The 20,526-nt window shown below is 40.0% G+C and overlaps 1 protein-coding gene across 1 annotated transcript in view; it reads right to left on the bottom strand.

Annotated features, from left to right (window-relative positions):
* Positions 1-20,526, bottom strand: part of ncapg (non-SMC condensin I complex, subunit G) — an 81,181-nt gene that overhangs the window by 13,860 nt on the left and 46,795 nt on the right. The window contains exons 12-17 of the mRNA XM_041197658.1: positions 17,885-18,064; positions 16,392-16,502; positions 9,610-9,729; positions 7,150-7,389; positions 5,006-5,187; positions 2,175-2,349 (exon numbers count right to left, since the gene is read on the bottom strand). Of these exons, the coding sequence (XP_041053592.1) occupies positions 2,175-2,349; positions 5,006-5,187; positions 7,150-7,389; positions 9,610-9,729; positions 16,392-16,502; positions 17,885-18,064 (1,008 nt within the window). The remainder of the gene's footprint in view (positions 1-2,174; positions 2,350-5,005; positions 5,188-7,149; positions 7,390-9,609; positions 9,730-16,391; positions 16,503-17,884; positions 18,065-20,526) is intronic.

Raw genomic sequence — 20,526 nt, 5'->3', positions numbered from 1 at the left:
GAAGATGAGGTGCTGTTCCTCCAGTTTGCGTTGAGCTTCACTGGAACATTGCATTATATTTCACCTCTTTTCTATTTTTCCTTAGTTCTGTTAAAGAGTCATATGCACTCGAAACCTTAACTGTGTTCCTCGCCGCAGATGCTGTCGGACCTGCTGAGATTTTCCAGGTTTTTTTTGTTTTGGATTTCCAGCATCCGCAGTTTTTTGCTTTTATTTATAGCTTGTTCTTTGTCAAGGAATTTAGAGACTCAGTATTGTATGACAGAAATGTAATCCTCTTGTCACTGACAGGATGCAACTTGTCCAGTTATTTGATTTTTTAAATTTATTTAAAGAGGCAAATTGTTTCAAGGTTTGATTATAACTGTGTGCAGCAGTGTTAGAAACAGAACAAGACATATACGATACAATGAATGCTCACTGCAAAAAACACAACATAAGCCTATCAAACTCTAGAAGTTAGAAACATGTCAAAAATTACAATGATTAATCCAGCAACTATTAAAGGAGTGAAAGGTAACAAAATCCCCAAAAATAAAATAAACAAAAGTTACATTCTAAAATATGCATCATAAAAATCAAAACAATATGGAAAGTAAGAGAGAACCAAAAGAAGATTCAGAAGCATGATTGAATTACAGCTAGTGACCAAAAGCTACAAGTCAAACCCTGATGGCAAGCCTAACTCCAGAACATCAAATACAAATTACATTCAACACAGAGGATAAGGCTACTGCAGAGAGAGAGAGAGAGAGAGAGCACTGTCCAAACCTGCTTTGGCAATCTCATAATAGTTTATTTTGCAATATGGGCAGACCAAGTTTCTAATACATATTAGAACAGATTTTTTCTAAAGTTGCAATAACTCATCTTTACAAGAGTGTCCTATAACGGCACTAACCATAAGCACTACAGTAAAAGTCTCTCATTAAATATAGATGATTTTTAAGAGGGGAAAGAAAACATTAGCATCCTATTTTAATTAACTTTGACGAGACACTTAAGCCTAAATTATATCCAAAACAACTCTTATAAAAACTTTAGACACTAATATTAAGTCATTCCACTGTACATATGAACAACTTCTGTAAGCAAACACATAATGGAAATAGTAATGGTTAACAGTCCCGACTGAGTTCAAATCCCAACATTGGAAGCTGTGCGATTGAGTTCAATAATTCTGCTTGTGTGTGTTTTGGTATCAGAAAGCTGCTGGAACCATGTTAAAAACCCAACTGTTTCACTAGTATCATTCATGTAAAGGAACTCGAGGCCCATATGCAACCAGTCCACATTATGTGGTTGAGTTTTAATGGCCTCTTGAAGTACAAACCATTCAGCTACACAAACAACTGCTTTAGCAAATAAGGACAGTTAACTTAGCCTTGTCAGTACTGCCCACATTCTGAGAACAGAAGTTACAGACTAAAAAGTTACAAGCTCTAAGTGGAATTAATAGAAAGTCAGTTCACCACAAATCCAAAAATCTCAAATTTGAATATGTTTCCAATTTCCTAATGACAGGAATTATATTACGTGCTCTTCAACACTTGTTAAAAGCATGCCTGTGTTTCCTCTGACCTGATGTATAGAAAGAATGTACTGCCCCTCATGGCTAACAATTTACCATTCATTGCTACAGAATATATGGAGTAATTCAGATTACCATTATGCACACATGATCTTTGGGAGGGACAGAACACTCCACCTGCAAACCTGTAATTCAATGCTCAAATTTGAGACACACTAAATTATAAACACACAAAAATAAATCAATAGATAAAATAGCAACAATTCAAATTAAGTACACCCAGTACTTAGTCTGGTACTTTAAACAGTTTTCATATCAAAATACCTAAACAATTCAGAATTCTAGTATCTTTTTGTTTCCCTTTTTCCCACTCTCTGGAGTGCTTTTCCTGTTATATTAATGCACACCTGTTAATTTTGACACCACTGTGTTGGAGGCAGGGTAGGATTTACAGTAGAGTTTATATGCTCAGCAAACAGTCTATGTAAACAGATTCACTACAAACTACAGCAAACGTAACTCATGATCAAAACCACAAATTGTTCAAGAATGGAGGAATAGAAATACATTTTGCTCTAAGTAAACCAAGTACTATTTTGTTTGGAAGAATTGCCCAATCTACATAAAATTTGGTGTTGCATACCTGATAGTCCTGTATCTGTTTGTTTTGGTGATTAACTTCACTGGCTCGGGTCAAATCCACAAAAAGCTCTGCTACATTAAGTGCATTAACTTCAGCTAAAGGAGAAGAAGCTGGTGCATGGAACAGGGTCCTCAAAGTAGGCAGGAACGCTTCCTGAAAACATTCTTGATTTCTCCTATGAGAGAGGTTTTGCACAATATTAAACATCAATTCAATTTTGTTTGTTCAACAACACTTGCTTTCTCAATCATTACTTTCAACAGGTTTTAAGCAAACAGGTTTTTAAAGGCAGGGAAAGGGTAGAAGCTGCGAGGAAATAACAAAGAAGGTTTATAAAAGGGTGGAAGGCAAAAATGATTAAATGAACAGCAGAATCATTATCAGAAGCTGCTGTATGAAAAAAATGGGAGCTGTGGATATCATCTGAAATTATTGAACTCAATGTCAAGTCGAGAAAATTGTAAAGTGTCTAATTGAAAGGTGAGGTGGCTGTTACTTGAGCTTCACTGGGATAATGTAAGAGGCAGGGTACAGAATGGTAACAGTAGAAGTAGACGAAAAATTAAAATACGGCAACCAACCAGAATCTCTCAGTCATGCTTGTGAAATGAACAGAGGTATTCAGCAAAATGATCAACCAATCTGTATTTGGTCTCTTATTGTTAGCAACGAATACTGTATAATAACTTTAGAAGAAGTAGCTTTAAATGGACATTTTATTTGGAAGGAGTGTACGGGGCCTTGGATAGTGGGAGGGGTGGAAATGAAGTAGCAGGCTTTGCATCTCCTGTGCTTGCATGAGAAGATGCTGTGGTAAGGCGAGCAGGTGTTGGGGGTGCTAGAAGAGTGGAGGTAATAGAAGAATGGACTAGTGTCACAGAGGGAAAGTTCATTTGGAATGCTGACAGGGGAGAGGAAGAGGTGTATGGTGGTGGCATCCCGCTAAGAAACGATGGAAGATGATGTGTTGAATGTGGAGGCACTGGTGAAGGTGAAGACAAGGGGAACACTATTATTGCTCTAGCAATAAGGGTAAGAGGTGAGAATAGACATGTGCAAAGTGAGATGGACACTGTTGAGGACCCCGTCAACCATAGTGGAGGAAAATTCTCAGGTGAGGGAAAAGACAGACATATTGGATGCATTGGTGTCAAAGGTGACATTGTCAGAACAAATGCAACAGAGATGAAGAAACTGGGGGAATGGAAAAGATTCTTTACAGAAAGCAGATGGATGAAGAGCAATCGGGTAATCAGTGGGCTTATAAGTAGACAGCCTATTGCCAGAAATGTAGAAAGAAAAGTTGAAGAAGGGAAGGGAACAGTGCAAATGGGCCATGTGAAGGCCTGTCAGTACATTCCTGTTTGAGGATCTTGGGATGGAGGTAGGACTGGGCTTTTTGTGGTTGAAGGACTAAGAGGGTGAAGGCAGGAGGGGTATGGGAGGAGTTGTAAGTGGTGAAGATCGCCAGAGGAGATGAGCTCAGAGATAGTTTGGAAAATGAAGAAACAAAAATAGAAAATGCTGGAAAAACTTAGCAGGTCTAACAGCATCTGTAGAGAGAAAATCAGAGTTAACGTTTCAGGACTGTATGACTCTTCCTCAGAGCTATAGAGAAGTAAGAATATGATGAAATTTATACTGTTTAAGGGGGGGGTAGAGGTGAAGCCAGATAGAAGGCCAGCGATAGGTGGGGGCAAAGGAGAGATTGACAAAGATGTCATGAACAAAAGGACAAAGGGGTGTTAATGGTAATGGTATTGGCTAAAGGAGGTGCTGATGGTGGCATTAAGGTAAGAAAGCAGAATGTGTTAATAGCAGGGCAAGGGTAAGCACTCTGGAAAGAACAACATGAACAAATGACAAATGGCCCTTGTGGGGGTGGGGTGGGGGGAGGGAATGGTGTGGCGAGGGGGAGAGAGAGAATCAAAAATAGGGTAAAAGGCGGAGATAAAACAATGAATAAAAATGAAATAAAAATAAGTGGATTAAAAATAAAAAATAATATTGAAAAAAGGGGATAAAAAAAAAAGAGGTGAGGATGGAGGAGTGTTCATGGTCTGAAGTTGTTGAATTCAATTTTAAGTCTGGAAGGCTGTGAAATGCCTAATGGGAAGATGAGGTGCTGTTCCTCCAGTTTGCGTTGGGCTTCACTGGAACATTGCAGCAGGCCAAGGACGGACATGTGGACATGAGAGCAGGATGGTGTGTTGAAATGGTAAGCGACAGGAAGGTCTGGTCATGCTTGCGGACAAACCAAAGGTGTTCCGCAAAGTGATCACCAAGTCTGCATTTGGTCTCTCCATTGTAAAGGGGGCCACATTGGGAGCAGCGAAAATGATGACTTGACATTCAGTGGTAGAGCAGGTAGAGGTGGTGGTGTTGGAGATTAGCGTTCAGCCTCCATGAGGTAGCAATCAGTTCACCAAACAATGGCATTGCCCTTGTCAACAGGTTTAATGACAATTTTAGGGTTGGACCAAAAAGAATAGCATGCTGCAAGTTCAAGTACAGTTAGGTTGAGTGAATGAGGCGAGTAGACAAATTGAGACAGGTGATGCTACACTGAGTTCCAAATGAGAAATATATCTAGAGGACGGTAAAAGGCCAGAAAGAGAAGACTAGGTAGAATGAGAATAGTGAAGTTGAGAGAAAGGGTCCACTGTGCAGGGGAGGAAGATTCCTGACCAAAGCAGTGAGCACGAGGCATGGGTGACAGAAGAAAGTTCAACATAATGCCATGTTCAGAATACATTCAGGTGAGGGCTTTTAGCTTTGGCAACTATGGCAAAACCTGTATTTTCAACTTATAGAGCAGATAAAGTACAAACCTGTTCATAAATGCATACAGAGGAAAGAAAACGCCTAGGCAATGTCGAAGGAAAGTGTCCTCTTCAGTCACAGGATTGTACCATAACAAAATAAGCCTGGTAAGAATTTTGGGACTAGAAAGTCTTCCAGAAAAAAGCAGTTTAGCAAGGCCTTCAGCAGCTACAGTCCTGAGGTCCATTATCTGAAAATAAGTAAATTTTATTAGCATATAAAAATTATAAACACTAGCGAGAGGGGACAAGAGGCAAATGAGGGGGGATTTGCCAGAGAGAGGTAGAGAGGGTATACAGAAGAGAAGAATAGGGAAGGGGAGGAGCAATGCTGCCTTTTTGAGTTGTGACCTTGGGTTGTTCTGCCAGGCAATGAAGTTCAGAATTCCTGTTTCAGGTCACATATTTGAGTGTCATATTTGTCGAGCCAGTCCTGGTGACAATGATTCTACCCAATGGTCTGGGCAGGTGAGTCGAGTACAGCTGACTTTATTTGATCCCTCTCTGCTCTGGAATTGAGTTGGATGTATGAAGATTTATATACCATATCAACTCACACCTGAACAACCAAATATTCTACCTCCCATATAGCTTGGAGGAAAGGCTGAAATAGGTGCTTCCCATACCTTGGCAGCCATCTCTCTCAAAAAGCCACCAATGAGATCCAACTGGATCAGCTGCGCCAGCTCAACCTTATACAAACTATTGCAGCAAGTGTTCGACGACAAAGATTTCCAAGTCAACAAAAGTCCAGGTGAACAGAACAATTGCCATCAACACACTCCTATACTGCAGTGAGATCTGGACACATCACTGACACAAAAGTGCACTAGAGGAGTTTCATCAACAGTGTCTCTGTCACATCCTCTGGATTCAATGGGAGGATCTTCAATCAAACATTAGTATCCTTCTTGAAGCCAGCTCCACATGCATTTAGGCAAAACTCCTGCAAAATCAACTTTGATGGACTGGACTCTGTCCAGATGATTCTCACCTGCCAGGTCCTGTTTTCTCAACTCTCAAATGGTTACCACTCAGGGGAGGACAAAGAAAATGCTTCAAAGACAATCTGAAGCTCTCTTTGAAGCATGGCAGCATTGACCTTAATGATTGATTGGTAGCAAGTTCCTCCCATTCAGAATGGCAACAACTTCGCCATCAAGCTGCCTCGCCCCTTTTTTGTCCCAACATCTTATCGATGAGGCAGAGCAGCAACAGAGAAGGAAAGAAAAGAAAGTAAATCTTGCACTCCACATAGAAGTCATCCTCTGATGATGACGAGACTTGACTGTTCCAATTCTCTCCTGGCAGACCTCTCTTCCTTCACTCTCCACAAATTTCAGTACAATACTGCTTCACACATTCTATCTCATGCTAAGTCTCACTCGCCTATTGCCTTGTCTCTGCTGACTACATTATCCCAGCCCCTTAAATTTAATTCTTCAATTTAAACATTCTTATCCTGTTATAAATCCCATCTCTATAATATCCTTCAGCCCTCAACCCCCTTCTCCAAACACTTCACTTCATTCCTCTTACTCTAGCATTTTAAGCACTCACTATCACCTATTCTTCATTCTACCACTGGTGGCCACCTAGGCGCCACATTCTATAGCTCCCTTCCTAAACATTCCTCTCTGCCTCCACCACTGATCCTTCTTTAAAACACACTGTTTTAGCCAAGCTTTTAGACACAAAAGGTGTGTCAAAAATGTGACAGCAAGAAGAGGCTCAGTTGAGGAGTGCACACAGAAGTTATATTTTGTATGTATATAAGAACATAAAAAATAGGAACAGTAGACAACCATTTGGCCCCTCGAGCCTGCTCTGCCGTTCAATAAGATCATGGCTTGTCCTGTGTATCGATTTCCACGTTCCCATTTAACCCAGAAAATCTTTGATTCTCTTGCCTAATAAGAATGTATCTACCTCTGCCTCCATCACCTTCTGAGGCAGGGAATTCCAAAGTTGCACAACTCAGAGAAAAAAGTCCTCCTCAGCTCTGTCCTAGAAGGGCAATCTCTAATTTTAAAATAAAAAATTTCACTCCACCATGATTAGCAACACACCACCTCTCCTGCCACTATGACAATCCCACGCCAAATACACAGAGGTGACCAAAGGGACTTCAAAAAGCCACTAGTAATTCATACCTCATTGTCTAAGTATCCCAACAGCAGTGTAAGGATACTGTTGACCGTATCAGTTTCCAGAACAGGCTCCTTTAGTTCCTCATCTTTTGATTTCTCAAGCTCACTCTCCAATTCTTCATTTTGTATTTCCTGGGATTTATGAGGACTGGGTTTAAAAGCCTCAATCCCAAACACCTGCAGAATGTCAAATATTGCCCGCAATGCACTGATTTTCACATTGACCATATCAAGTTGAGCAATCTATAATACAAAGGAAAGTAACATCATTATTTGTTCAGATCATTTGGACAGATTGTCCTGTCCCAACATGCAGCAAAACCACATCGGGTGAGCAGAAAAAGAGGCAGGACCGGATTCTGGAATTTCCATCCCTATTTACATCGCTGGAAACTTTTAGCAGCACGGGAAACAGGGCAGGTTGTGAGCCCTCACACCAGCATTCTCGACCTTGCTGGCTCCATTGCCAGGAGGACGTTTTAGAACCCCGATATTTTTGATGGAATTGGGCTGGCTTCTGCAGGCAACATGGTTTACATCAGCTCAGGGGTGTCATGAACCATGGGAGAATTCTAGTCTGCAATAGGGAACGGTTCAAAAGATGTCCACAATTTCACATACCATAATGTAACGCTATTGTATGATAAGTTAAACATGTTTTTAATTTAGTGATTGATGATAGTGCTACGTTCTTATAAGACAAGTGACCATTAAGTTCTCCAGCATTGTGAAAGTGGAGAAGTGTTCAAATGCATTAGGGTACACTATTGAAAGGATAAAGTGCTCTTCTGAGTTGAAGAGTAGTGATATTTAGATTTAACTAGCCCTCTGTGATTTAATATTTTCATCGAATGACAGCTCAGACATCTGTTCCATTCCTTTAAAGCTTTAACAGATGGCTGAGCTTGCAATTGAATCCCATTATGAATGCTTGTCTGAGCTCCAAACCCTTCTAATGGATTCAGCTCAGCAAGGGTTGTTGACACAGCTGTCAAGGGGGCTCTCAGTTTGTTTATCTTGACAGTTAATGACCACTTAATAAGATTATGTTTTTTGAAATGGTTTGTGTATCTTATTTATAAACATCCCAAATACTTCCCAATGTTATGATTGGGATCAAGAGTTCTTTATGATAGTGGGTGAGCGGGCTTGGGCTGAGAGTCTGGGAATGGGAAGATATGCAGGGGAAATGGGGAGGGGGTGAGGGGAGGTTGAGGAGTTGAGGATTGGTGGGCCTCACTACTGAACTGGACTGATGTCCCAGCAAACAGAGGTGGGCCTTCTCATCCGTTCACCTCAGCATCCGCCTCTGCTCTGCCTGGTGAGGTGGCAGCCCCAACTCCAGCCCGCCTCTGACTCTGTGTGGTGAAAACAAGGTGGACAGGCAGGTACACTCAGCAGGCTCAATCATAATGGCAGGAAATGACCCAACTCTCAATTTCCACCTCAAAGGGGAAAATCCAGTCCAATATCTTTAAATTCAAATCTGTCCTTTGATCATGACCTAGCCAGTGGTCATGATATGAGTTTCAATTATCTTCTTCCTGATTATTTAGGCAAGAATTTTCACTTTGGGCATAATCGTCTATCAGAGTGTAATTTGCAATAGTTTTGAAAACCATTTTTTCAGTTTCTCCTCAAACCTACTTGCATTTAAGCAAACAAATCACTCCCCACTCCCCCGTCCACTGCTGACATGCTCACGGGTCTGAATCTTAAAGCACCACCAGGGACAAGAATGAAAGGGCCCAAAAATACTGGCACTGGCTGGCATGCTGATTTCCTAATGCCAACCATTTTAGCAAAAGCAGGATTGGATCTGCAGGGCAACATGTCCCATGCAGAGGGTAGCCAATAAGGTTCGTCAAGAGCAATTAAGTGCAAATAAATGAGGCCAAATGCAGGAACCATTTTTTAATTGAAGTTCTAAAAAATGTTGGTGAGAGGGTGTCTACATATTGAAGCACCCGCTCTGTTACTTATCTGCCATCCCAGCCTGCTGCTCCTCTAGCTGGAAGACCTCTGATTGACCCTCCAGCTCCGAGAGCCCCCGGGTTCCTTGTCCATTTAAGCGTGACCAGTCTCCATAGCAATTAAAAGGGCCTCAAATTCAAAGGAAGCCATGCGTCGCTTTATAACCACCAGTACCTTCCCACAGAGTTTTTTTTCGGGTAAACCAAAATGCCACCATCAACAGATGACCCTGCTACCCCCAAACCTCATCCCATTTTTCTCTAAGACCTGTCTCCACCACAGTAACAGCAACATCCCAGAAATCCACAAGTGTCAATGCATATTCCTTTTTATTAAAAGTCTTTTCCAAAGTTAAAATGGAAGAACATACAGTACCTAATGGGACAATCTTATCTGTTGATCCACATTACATTGGATGAAATTCAGGAAATCACAAACAGAAAATTGAAGTGTAAGGTTGATTCAATTATAGACCAGTCTACTAATTACCTGTAACAACAGTGGCAGATGCTGAATCGCAAAATCTTTGTTGTGCAATGCAGATGAACCCAAACACAAGACTGCCATGTTTCTTACTGCAGGATTAACACTTGCAATGCTTGGTAGTATCTAAAATTGTAGAAGGGCATATTTTAGAAAGAAAATAGAAGCGAAATACAATCTTACAAAATAATAAGTTACATTATGCAAAGTATCTACATAGGACTAAGGAGCAGGAGTAGGCCATTCAGCCCTTTGAGCCTACCCCACCATTCAATAAGATCATGGCTGATCTGGTTGTGGTCTCAACTCCACCTTCCTGTCTGCACCCATAACCTTGACTTCCTGTCTAACAAAATTGTAAAGACTCAGCCTCCACTACCAGAGAAGAGAATTCCGCATTTAATCTCTATCTAAAGAGAAAGACCTCTTATTCTTAAACTATGTTCCTGAGTTCTAGTTTCCCCCAGAAGAGGAAATATCCTCCCGATATCCACCCTCAAGATCTTGTATATTTCAATGCCTCTCATTCTTCTAATCGCCAATGGGTCTAGGCCTAACCTGTTCAACCTTTCCTCATAAGATAAGCCCTTCATCCCAGGAATGAGTCGACTAAACCTTCTATAAAAAACTGCTTCTAAAGCAAATAGATCTTTTTTCAAATAAGGTGACCAAAACTGTACACAGTACTCCAGAAGTGGTCTCACCAAGGCCCTGTACAGCTGCAGTAGCCTCATCCACATCCTGAGCTCATCCTCACCAACCTGCCTGCTGCAGATGCATCTGTCTCTGACAGTATCGGTAGGAGTGACCACCGCACAGTCGTTATGGAGATGAAGTCCCGCCTTTACATTGAGGATATCCTCTATCGTGTTATGTGGCACCACCACTGTGCTAAATGGGATAGATTTTGAACAGATCTAGAAACTCAAGAATGGGCATCCATGAGGCACTGTGGGCCATCAGCAGAATTATACTCAAACACAATCTGTAACCTCATGGCTCTGCATATTCCCAACTCTACCATTACCATCAAGTCAGGGTATCAACCCTGGTTCAATGAAGAGTGCAGGAGGGCACCAGGAGCAGCATCAGGCATACCTAAAAATGAGGTGTCAACCTGGTGAAGCTATAACGCAGGACTACTTGCGTGCCAAACAGCATAAGCAGCAAGTGATAGACATGGCTAAACGATCCCAAAACCAACGGATCAGATCTAAGCTTTGCAGTCGTGCCACATCCAGTCGTGAATGGTGGTGGACAATTAAACAACTCACTGGAGGAGGCTGCTCCACAATATCCCCATCCTCAACAATGGAGGAGCCCAGCACATCAGTGCAAAAGATAAAACTGAAGCATTTGGAGCCGAAGGGGAAAGATCCAGCTGTCGTGCTTCACGTGAGTAACAACAACATAGGTAGGACTAAGATAGAGATTCTATTAAAGAAGTGTGAGCAGCTATGAGCTAAATTAAAAAGCAGAATCACAAAAGTAATAATCTCTGGATTACTACCAGTGCCAGTAGAAAATTGGCACAGAGGGTAAATAAGATCATAGAGTGAATAAGATCAGAGAATTGAATGAGTGGCTCAAAAATTGGCGTGGAAAAAATGGGTTTCGATTCATGGGGCAGCTGCAACAGCATTGGGAAAATAGGAGCTGTATTGTTGGGACACGTTTCATCTGAACCACACTGAGACCAGTGTCCTGGCAAATCATTTAACTAGGCTGTAGAGAGAGAGTTTTAAACTAAATAGTGGGAGGGCTCACATGAGAGGAAATTTAATAAGTTAAAGAGAAAAGACAAGGCAATAGTGCAGGATAATGTTACAGGTAATGATTGTCATCGTGTTGTAGGAAGGGACAGAGAGTACAGACATAAGAGTGCACTAGCAAATAAAAGTCAGAGTGGACCAAGGCAGTAAATAGACAAAATTGAAGGCTCTTTATCTGAATGCTCACAGCATTTGTAACAAAATGGATGAACTGATAGCAGAAATAGAAATAAATAAGATATGATAGCCATTACAGAGACAGGGTTGCAAGGTGGCAAAGGCTGAGGCCTTAATATTCATTTTGGAAGGACAAGGAGAAATCAAAAGAAAGTGGGGTCACTCTGTTAATAAAGGATGAGATCAGTACAATAGTGAGAAATGACCATGGTTCAGAAGATCAAGATGTAGAATCAGTTTGGGTGGAGATGAGAAATAGCAAAGGAAAGAAGTCACTAGTGGGAGTAGTTTATAGGTGCCCTAACAGTAGTTACACAATAGGTCAGAGTATACAACAAGAAATAATGGGGGCTTCCAAGGAAGGTACTGCAATAATCTTCAAACAATATGTTCTGAAACTCACCAGGGACCAGGCTATTTTGGATCTGGTAATGTATAACGAGACTGGATTAATTAACTACCTCATAGTAAAGGGTCTTCTAGACAAGAGTGGTCATAACATGGCAGAATTTCACATTCAGTTTGACAGTAAGAAATGTGCATCCATAACTAGTGTTTAAAGTTAAATAAAGGCAATCACAAGCGTACAAAGACTGAGTTGGCTAAAGTGGACTGAGTAAATAGGTTAAAAGCCAAGGCAGTAGAGAAGTGGCCACAACATTTAGGGAGATATTTCATAATTCTAAACAAAGATATATTCCACTGAGGAAGACAGACCAACAGAAAGATGCACCATCGGCAGCTAACTGAGGAGGTTAAGGGTGTTATCAAATCTTAAAATGTGTACGATGCTGTGAAGATTATTAGTAGGCCAGGAGATTGGGAAAGTTTTAGAAGCCAGAAAAGGGTGATGACAAAAAAAGGGAGAATTTGGAGTATGAATGAAAATTAGCAAGAAATACAAAGACAGACAGTAAAAGCTTCCACAGGTATAGAAGAAAAAGAGTAGCTAAAGTGAGCATTGGTCCCCTAGGAGGGTGAGATTGTGGGATTAATAATGGGAAACAAGGAAATGGCAGAAGCTTTGAACAAGTATGCTGTATCTGTCTTCACAGTAGAACATACAAAAAGCATCCCACGAATACTTGAAAATCAAGAGGCAAAAGGGAGGGACGCCCTTCAATCACTCACTAAAGAAAATATAATAGGAATACTAATGGGACTAATGGCTGAGACGTCCCTTTGACCAGATGGCCTGCATCCAAGTGTTTTAAAAGAAGTGGCTGCAAAGATAGTTGATACATTAGTTGTAATCTTCCAGAATTTTCGGAAAATCACAAATGTAACACCTCTGTTTACGACAGACAACAGCTAGAATGCAGGAAACTATAGGCTAGTTAACCTAATGTCTGTCATTGGGAAAATGCTAGAATCCATTCTTAAAGAGGTAGGAACAGGACATTTAGAAAATCATAATACAATCAGATAAAGTCAACGTGGCTTTGAAAAAGGGAAATAGTGATCAACAAATTTATTAGGTGGTCTTAGAGGATGTAACAAACACAGTAGATAAAGAGGAACCAGTAGATAGTGTATTTGGGTTTCTAAAAGGCATCCAATAAGGCGTCACATAAAAGATTATTACAAAATTTATGGACTTTGGTGTGTTGGAAGTGATAACTGAGCATGGATAGAGGATTGGCTAACTAACATGAAAGCAGAGAGTCAGGCCAACTGGATCATTTTCAGGAGGGTAAACTATAACCAGTGGAGCACCACAAGGATCAGTGCCAGGGCCTTAACTATGATCAATGTTAATGACTTAGATGAAGGGATATTGTATCATCAGCAAGTTTGCCTGCAATACAAAGATAGTTTTGAGGAGGATACAGAGTCGGCAAAAGGATTGAGCAGGTAAAAAATTGGCAGATGGAGCATAATGTGGGAAAATGTGAACTTGTCCACTTCAGCAGGAAGAATAGAAAACAGAATATTATTTAAATGAAGAGAGACTGAAGAATGCTGCTGTATAGAGGGATCGGGATGTCCTTGTGCATTAATCAGAAAACGTTAGCATGAAGGTACAACAAGTAATTAGGAAGGCAAACAGAATGTTGGCCTTTATTGCAAGGAGGATGGTGTATAAAAGTAGGAAAGTTTTGTTACAGCTGTAAAGGGCATTGGATAGACCACACCTAGAGTATTTTGTGCAGTTTCGGTCACCTTACTTAAGGAGGAAAATGCTTACATCGGAGACAGTTCAGAGAAGGTTCGTGAGGCTGATTCCTGGCTTGAAGGGTTGTGTTATGAGGAAAGACTGAGCAGATTAGGCCTATACTCATTGGAGTTTAGAAGAATGAAGGTGCTTTTGTTGAAACATACAAGATTCTGAGGGGGTTTGACAGGTTAGATGATGAGAGGTTGTTTCCCCTCGTGGGGGAATCTAGACCAAGAGGGCTCAGTTTCAGAATATGGGATCTCCCATTTAAGATGGAGACGAGGAAGAATTTCTTCTTGAAGGTCCTTCGCATTTAGAATTCTTTTCTCCAGAAAGCAGTGAAGGCTGGGTCATTGAATATATTCAAGGCTGAGTTAGACATATTTTTGATTGACAAGAGTCAAAGGCTATGGGGAACAGGAAGAAAAGTGGAGTCAAGGCCACAATCAGATCTTGTTGAATGGCAGATCAGACTCGAGGGGCCTAATGGCCTATTCCTGCTCCTCTTTATGTCCTTTTGGCATGTGACTACTCAAGTGCAAGGATGGGATAAGCTTCTTTTCATAGCAGCAACGAAAATCCAAAGTTGACATTTTTTTGGAAGATAAGGGCCTATGGAGAGGTGCCAGGAAATAGGATTGCATGAAAGATGCTCCGTGTGCACCCACTTTCACACACGACTGCACACAGGTAAAAGTAGCTCTGCTGCAGCTACAACAACAGGCCTCAATGGCTTAACTAACTTGTGAATGCTTGTCGCATCATATGCTGAATGGTGTTTCAGAAGCATCATCTCAAGTATCATCCAGCTGGGCCTGTCATCGCAGCAAGTCATGCTTTGCATGGTCTTTTTTTAAAAAAGAAACCATGCCAGAGTGATCAAAACTAGTATTGGCTGCAGCTAACAAGAAACAGGATATCACCAATCATTTCTTAAAAACTCCAGGAAACCTGAAGGACTAAAGAACTTGTATTTATACATCTCAGAACATCCCAAAGCATTCCACAGATAATACTTTTAAATGTATTTGTTCCGTAGGCTATTGCAGCAAACAATTTCCAAACAGCAAGGTCCCACAAACAAAGATAAAGATTAATGACCAGCTGATGTGTTTTATTCTTGGTGTTAGTTAAGGGAAAATATTAACAATGACTATGAGAAAACTCCCGGCTCTTCTTTAAAAGAGAAAAAAAAAACTTGCATTTATCCACCATTTCATGAAAAACTGAGCTAAGAACGAAACTCAGAAAAGTGTTATAGGATGTTTTACACCCACGGGCATCAGTTTAACATCCAATCCAACATGCAGCACTATTTCAGCACTGTAATGAAGAGTCCATACCACATATATTCTAAGTACTGAAGCTGGACCTTCTGATTCAAGTGGGTAAGAGGAGCAAGGCCTGTCTGGCAAAGATCTTGATCTTCTCACTCAAAAAGAAAGTAGCCATTGCTGAAGTCTGGAATCTGTCACAACTTCCAATGCTTTTGGAGCTTTTAAAACTAATGGGGCAAAACTTTATACTTTACTGGTCTGATGAATAATTTACTATAATCGAAGTAAATGAAAATTTATTTAACTCAGGTGGTTCCCAAACCGTGCGTCGCGATCCCAAATGGAGTCACAGAAACAGTGAATAGGGTCAGGAGAAATAAAATCACAGTTATCTCCCAACCCCTTGTATTGACCTGGCAATGGGAAGTAACCAAACACAAGACAAACTTCTGATTGGCTGTGGCATCTCTAATCAGAGTATGGTGTGATATAACTGCATGTTTACATAAATACATCGAAGGTTTCCCAGAGCATTGGCGATGGAGGTGGACACTGATCTAGTGACTGGCAGCAGCCTGGAGAGCCCAGGAATTTCATCACATAGTCATTTAAATATGAAAATTTATGTTGGTGTATAATACATGAATAATTACAGAGTGAATATTACAATGCTGCTTTATTTATGTGTTACTTCAATAATACCTCATCTGGGCCACCGATGAAATTTGATGCCACTCAAACACTCCAGAGTTCTCAGTTGCCAGATCACTATTACATTTTTGTGCATACCTTGGAGAATTCCTTTTAAAAGGAATGAGCTTCTGAATTGTAAAAAAAAGTTGAGCAAACATAGCAAAAATAATCCCAAAATTGTGACAAACTCTTACCAGAGAACTGTGATTGCTACTGATGGAGGTCACAAGCATCAAGGAACTAAATACAGCCATGTAGGGGGCTCTGATGGGAAGAGGAAGGTAAAGCAATGGTACTTCTGGATGAAATTTCAAAAAAAGACAGATGTCTTGCTGGCAATGCAGTCTTTGAAGTCTAGGCAGTCTAGTGACTAGGTTTTCTTGTTTAAATTTTCAGATTTGAAAAGTGCTATTGCTGAATAAATTCTAAACCAGATACCAAGATACCAAAAGTTGCTGGTATCAATAATTTAGAAGATTAATGGGAACATGGAGGCAAGTTTTGCATATGCCCCCAACGCCCTCCCACCAAACTCCCAGTCTCCATGCAGTATACAATGTGGCTCACAAAGACAAACGGTTGGGCACCTCAAAGAAAACAAAATATGCTTCCTATTATGTAATTGAAATCTTAGCTATTTCATTTACATAGACATAAGTTTATAAACTAGGTTACAGTAAAGAAGCCAAGTAGTAAATGTGAAAGCCATACCAAAGCTTCTGTTATTCCATTCAGAGTTGGGCTCATTCCCTTTGTAATAGCCATCTGTTTGAGAAGCTCAGAGCACATGATCAGACATTTTAACATAGTTTCAGGATCATCCTTTTATATTGAAAAGAGAAAATGCAAGAGAAAATATATTATTCACTGAAAAGTCAAAAGATAAGCCAACAAATCAAATTTGATGGGAAACTGTCACCGTACTGTAAATATTAATAAACTTATTCACCTCTATTTTCACTGTATTTAGGGGAGACTGTGGCATAGTGGTAACGTCACCAGACTAGAAATCTAGAGGCCCAAATTAATGTGCTGGGGACAGGTTGAAATCCCACCACTGTATTTGGGGGAAATTTAAAATTCAATTAATAAATCTGGAATTGAAAGTATTGACTGTGACCTTGAAACTAGAATCAGTTGTTGTAAAAACACATTTGGTTCCTTCAGGAGGAAATCTGCTATCCTTCTCTGGTCTGACCTACATTTGACTCCAGACCCACAACAATGTGGTTGACTCTTAACTGCCCTCTAAAATCTCCTAGCAAGCACTCAGTTATACCAAACCACCACAGAAAAGTCATACCAGATGAACTGCAGTGATTCAAGGCAGCAGCACACCAACAGCACCTTCTCAAGGGCGGTTAGCATTGGTCAACAAATGCTGCCCATCCCAGCAACATCCATACCCCATGAAAGAATGAAAAAATTGTCAAACATATAACTTAGCTTAACTAGTTGAACACTATTTTTATAAGCCATTCATTATTATGACTATGTTTTGGTCCTTTTAGAAAAATAAGATGATTTTTTCAATGGTCATAAAACAGCTTTACAGAACTTGACAATGTAGCAGATCACAAGGTTTTCACCTATGAAATCTGACTTTCAAACTAGCCCAGTGATAGGATGGAAGTACCTCTCTGCTGACTGCAAGAGTGGAAAATGCTTGGGTTTGATACCACAAAACAAAAACTGCTCAATGTAGTATTAAGTTTGTAGTTCCTTTTATAATGGCCAGAAATAGCTGGTGCAGAAACTGGAAAGTTCATGTTAGTGCAATGATTGGTGGTGCAGTGAGGGGTAGGAAGAGCACATTAACAATGGGGTACAGTAGCAGTTTTACTCTGTAAACAGCTAGTTCTACATCCGACCTTAAAATGCTTAACACAAGGCACCTGAAATGCAAAAGTGTTCCATTCTAAGCACTGGCATGATCACAGCCCTAAAGAGTATTTTTTTTTTCAATTAACAAATTGTAGATAGTTTTAGGATTAAATATAATGCAGAAATTTATTCCCAACCATATTTGAATATGTGGGTTGGGGTAAGCACGATAAAAATATAGTGTAGTTTACTATATAATTAGACAGTAACTCATGCTAAAGTATTCAAAACTATATTGTATACTGGTATTTATACCTACTTAATCTTCACAATTATTATAGTTCATTACTAAAATTTTCTTTACCTTTAAAAATAATTACCTTTTCAGTGCAAACTTCTTTGAATTCTGGTTGTTCAGTTGTTTTTATCATCTCAATTTTGCAATTTTCTAATTCTTCAATTTTCTGCTTCAGTTCTGAAGCATGAATGAAGTCCTGCCGAGCTATACTTTCCTCCAGTGCTTGCTTTGCTTCAATCAGTCGAACTTTGATACTGGCAAGCTACAAAGCAAAAAAGGTAGAACAGAAAATGCTTGTATGCAATTCAATAATCCCTCAGTATTCACATTACTGTAGTGAGAGCTAATAAGTATTTCTCTCGACAAAACTCTTTTAACTACTCTGTTTAATGTAAAGTACCCCTTTAGCCTTCAATTCCAATGTGCTGAAATTGCAATAGTATTTAAAGGAGGCCTAATAATTATTAAGTTTGTAATATGAAAATCAGGTGAAGTTAAAATATTATAAACATTGAGAGAAATACATTCCGAAGCAAACTTGATTATACAGAATTTAATCAGCATACAGAACCATAAAAGTAAAAGCTACCATATACAAGATGCAGTAACTCTCCAAAACTTCTTAGAAAGCACCTTCCACTTCTATCACCCAGGAGGACATGGGGACACCAGCTGCATATTCCCCTTCAAGGCACACACCATCCCGACTTTCATCTCACCATTACTTCACTGATCCTGGTTCAAAATCCTGAAACTCCCTAATACTGTAGATGTACCTGCACCAGATGGACTGCAGAAATTCAAGGCGACAGCTCACCATCTCATGCAACAAATGTTGGCACTGCCAGTGACGCCCACATCTCATGAATGAATTAAAAAATGATTCAGCCCATATTTGTAATGAAACTTTGCTGGAACAAACCAAAACTAATCTCATTGTTTTGTTCTCTCTTCTCAACCTCTTATTTACCTCCACTTCAAATCTTTATCCTCTTCTTTTAAAAGACACAATAGTCTCTGCCCCAGTCACTCCTTGCAAAGCATTCAATGTTATAACAACCCCAAGTAAAGACATTTCTCCTACTCGCTTAGTGACCATTTTAAATTGATGCTCTGAAATTCACTGACATTCCAAAAGAAACAGTCTTTCCCTGCTCATCTTATAAAATAGTTTATCGCTTTACAAACTTCTATCCTCTTCATCTTTTCTGCTCAGTTGAAATAATCCAGCATCTTAAGTCTACCTTCATATAGTTTTCCATCTCTAGAATCATCTGATAAATCAACGTTGTACATTCTCTGTGATTTTAATGTCCTTTCTATACTGAGTCACAAAACTGTATACAGTACTCTACTGTGGACTAACCTCATCATGATTTCTTTATTTTTATACACACCCATTTATTAAAACCGTAAGGCCTTTCTTGTGACTTCATCTCTTTGCTTACCTTTACTTGCAGCATCGTTCTATTAAGTGCATACTCCATTTCTCTTTATTAAATTGTATCTGCCACCTGCCTGCCCATTTGTTAACCTGATTAAATCCTCCCGAATCTTTCTCGAACCACTTAGACAAACCATCTATTTTTGTCTTGTGAGAAAATTTCAACTGTTCTCCCTACGCAAAGTCCAAATCATGTACATAAACATCAAGAACAAAAGTGGATCAAGCATCAACCCAAGTTACACTACTTCCAATTCTTCTCCAATCTAGACAATACCTATTCACTCCCTTTGTTTCCTGTCCAACCAGCTGTTCATCAATGTTTCCAGAATTGCTCTTACACTATGCACCAGAATTTTTGTAAATAAGTCAGTTGAGAGATAGATCATGAAATGCCGTTGGAAAAATCCACTGTCTAAAGGATACAAATAGTCATTCGGTAGTACAGAACTTGAGTATTGCTGAAAAAAAGACATGTCTAAACTGTTAGGCTTGCACTTATCAGGACACTTGCAAGAATACCAATATAAGGGGGAAAACGATTTATACTATGTGTGAAGAGACTGCTGATTGGTTGGCAAGTGACATTATCACTGGTGCTTTCTCCATGGCAATGACTGACAGTTAACTGCCAAGCATTGTTTGAAACTTAAACCAGGCAGTTTGACCCTGGTTGGTCAAGGCATTGCTCTGAGGAATCCATCAGCAATTGGCTATCACTTATTGTGTTTAGCTGAAACAGGTGCAACGTATGACACATTCTTTCTGTCTGCAAGAACAGGGCCCTGTGTATTAATATATGTAGCTTCCAGCACATGCAAATGCACCACACTGCGAGCCTGACTGACAATCTTAAATTGGTTGTCTGAGTAATTCTTAGCACATTGAGGTTTATTTAGCAAATGTTGACCAATGGTGGAATCACATCTAATGTTGGACACTGTTTTGAGTTTTGCAAGCATGGGCTGGTTGGGTATGGTCTGTATCCTGCCCATTACAAACAGCGGCTGGGACATGCTGTTTGATACGACCCTCCAGTTTTTGGAACATACAGCCTGCATACCTAGCATCACACTGGCACTGAAATTCATATACCACGTTACTCATTTGTGTGATAGGCAGAAGGTCCTTTTGGCTCGACGGCAGCATCCCGTTAATGGCGAATACCACTTGCGTTGCTAATCTTTTCACATGCAGTATAAATTGTTGTTTCCCCCCTTATATTGGTATCGTTGCAATAAGTGCAAGATGAAAAGCTTAGACATGTCTCTTTTTTCAGC

The sequence above is a fragment of the Carcharodon carcharias genome, chromosome 1 (assembly GCF_017639515.1).
Source record: "Carcharodon carcharias isolate sCarCar2 chromosome 1, sCarCar2.pri, whole genome shotgun sequence".
NCBI classification, from domain to species: Eukaryota; Metazoa; Chordata; class Chondrichthyes; order Lamniformes; family Lamnidae; genus Carcharodon; species Carcharodon carcharias.
This window is presented reverse-complemented; position numbering and strand designations above follow the sequence as displayed.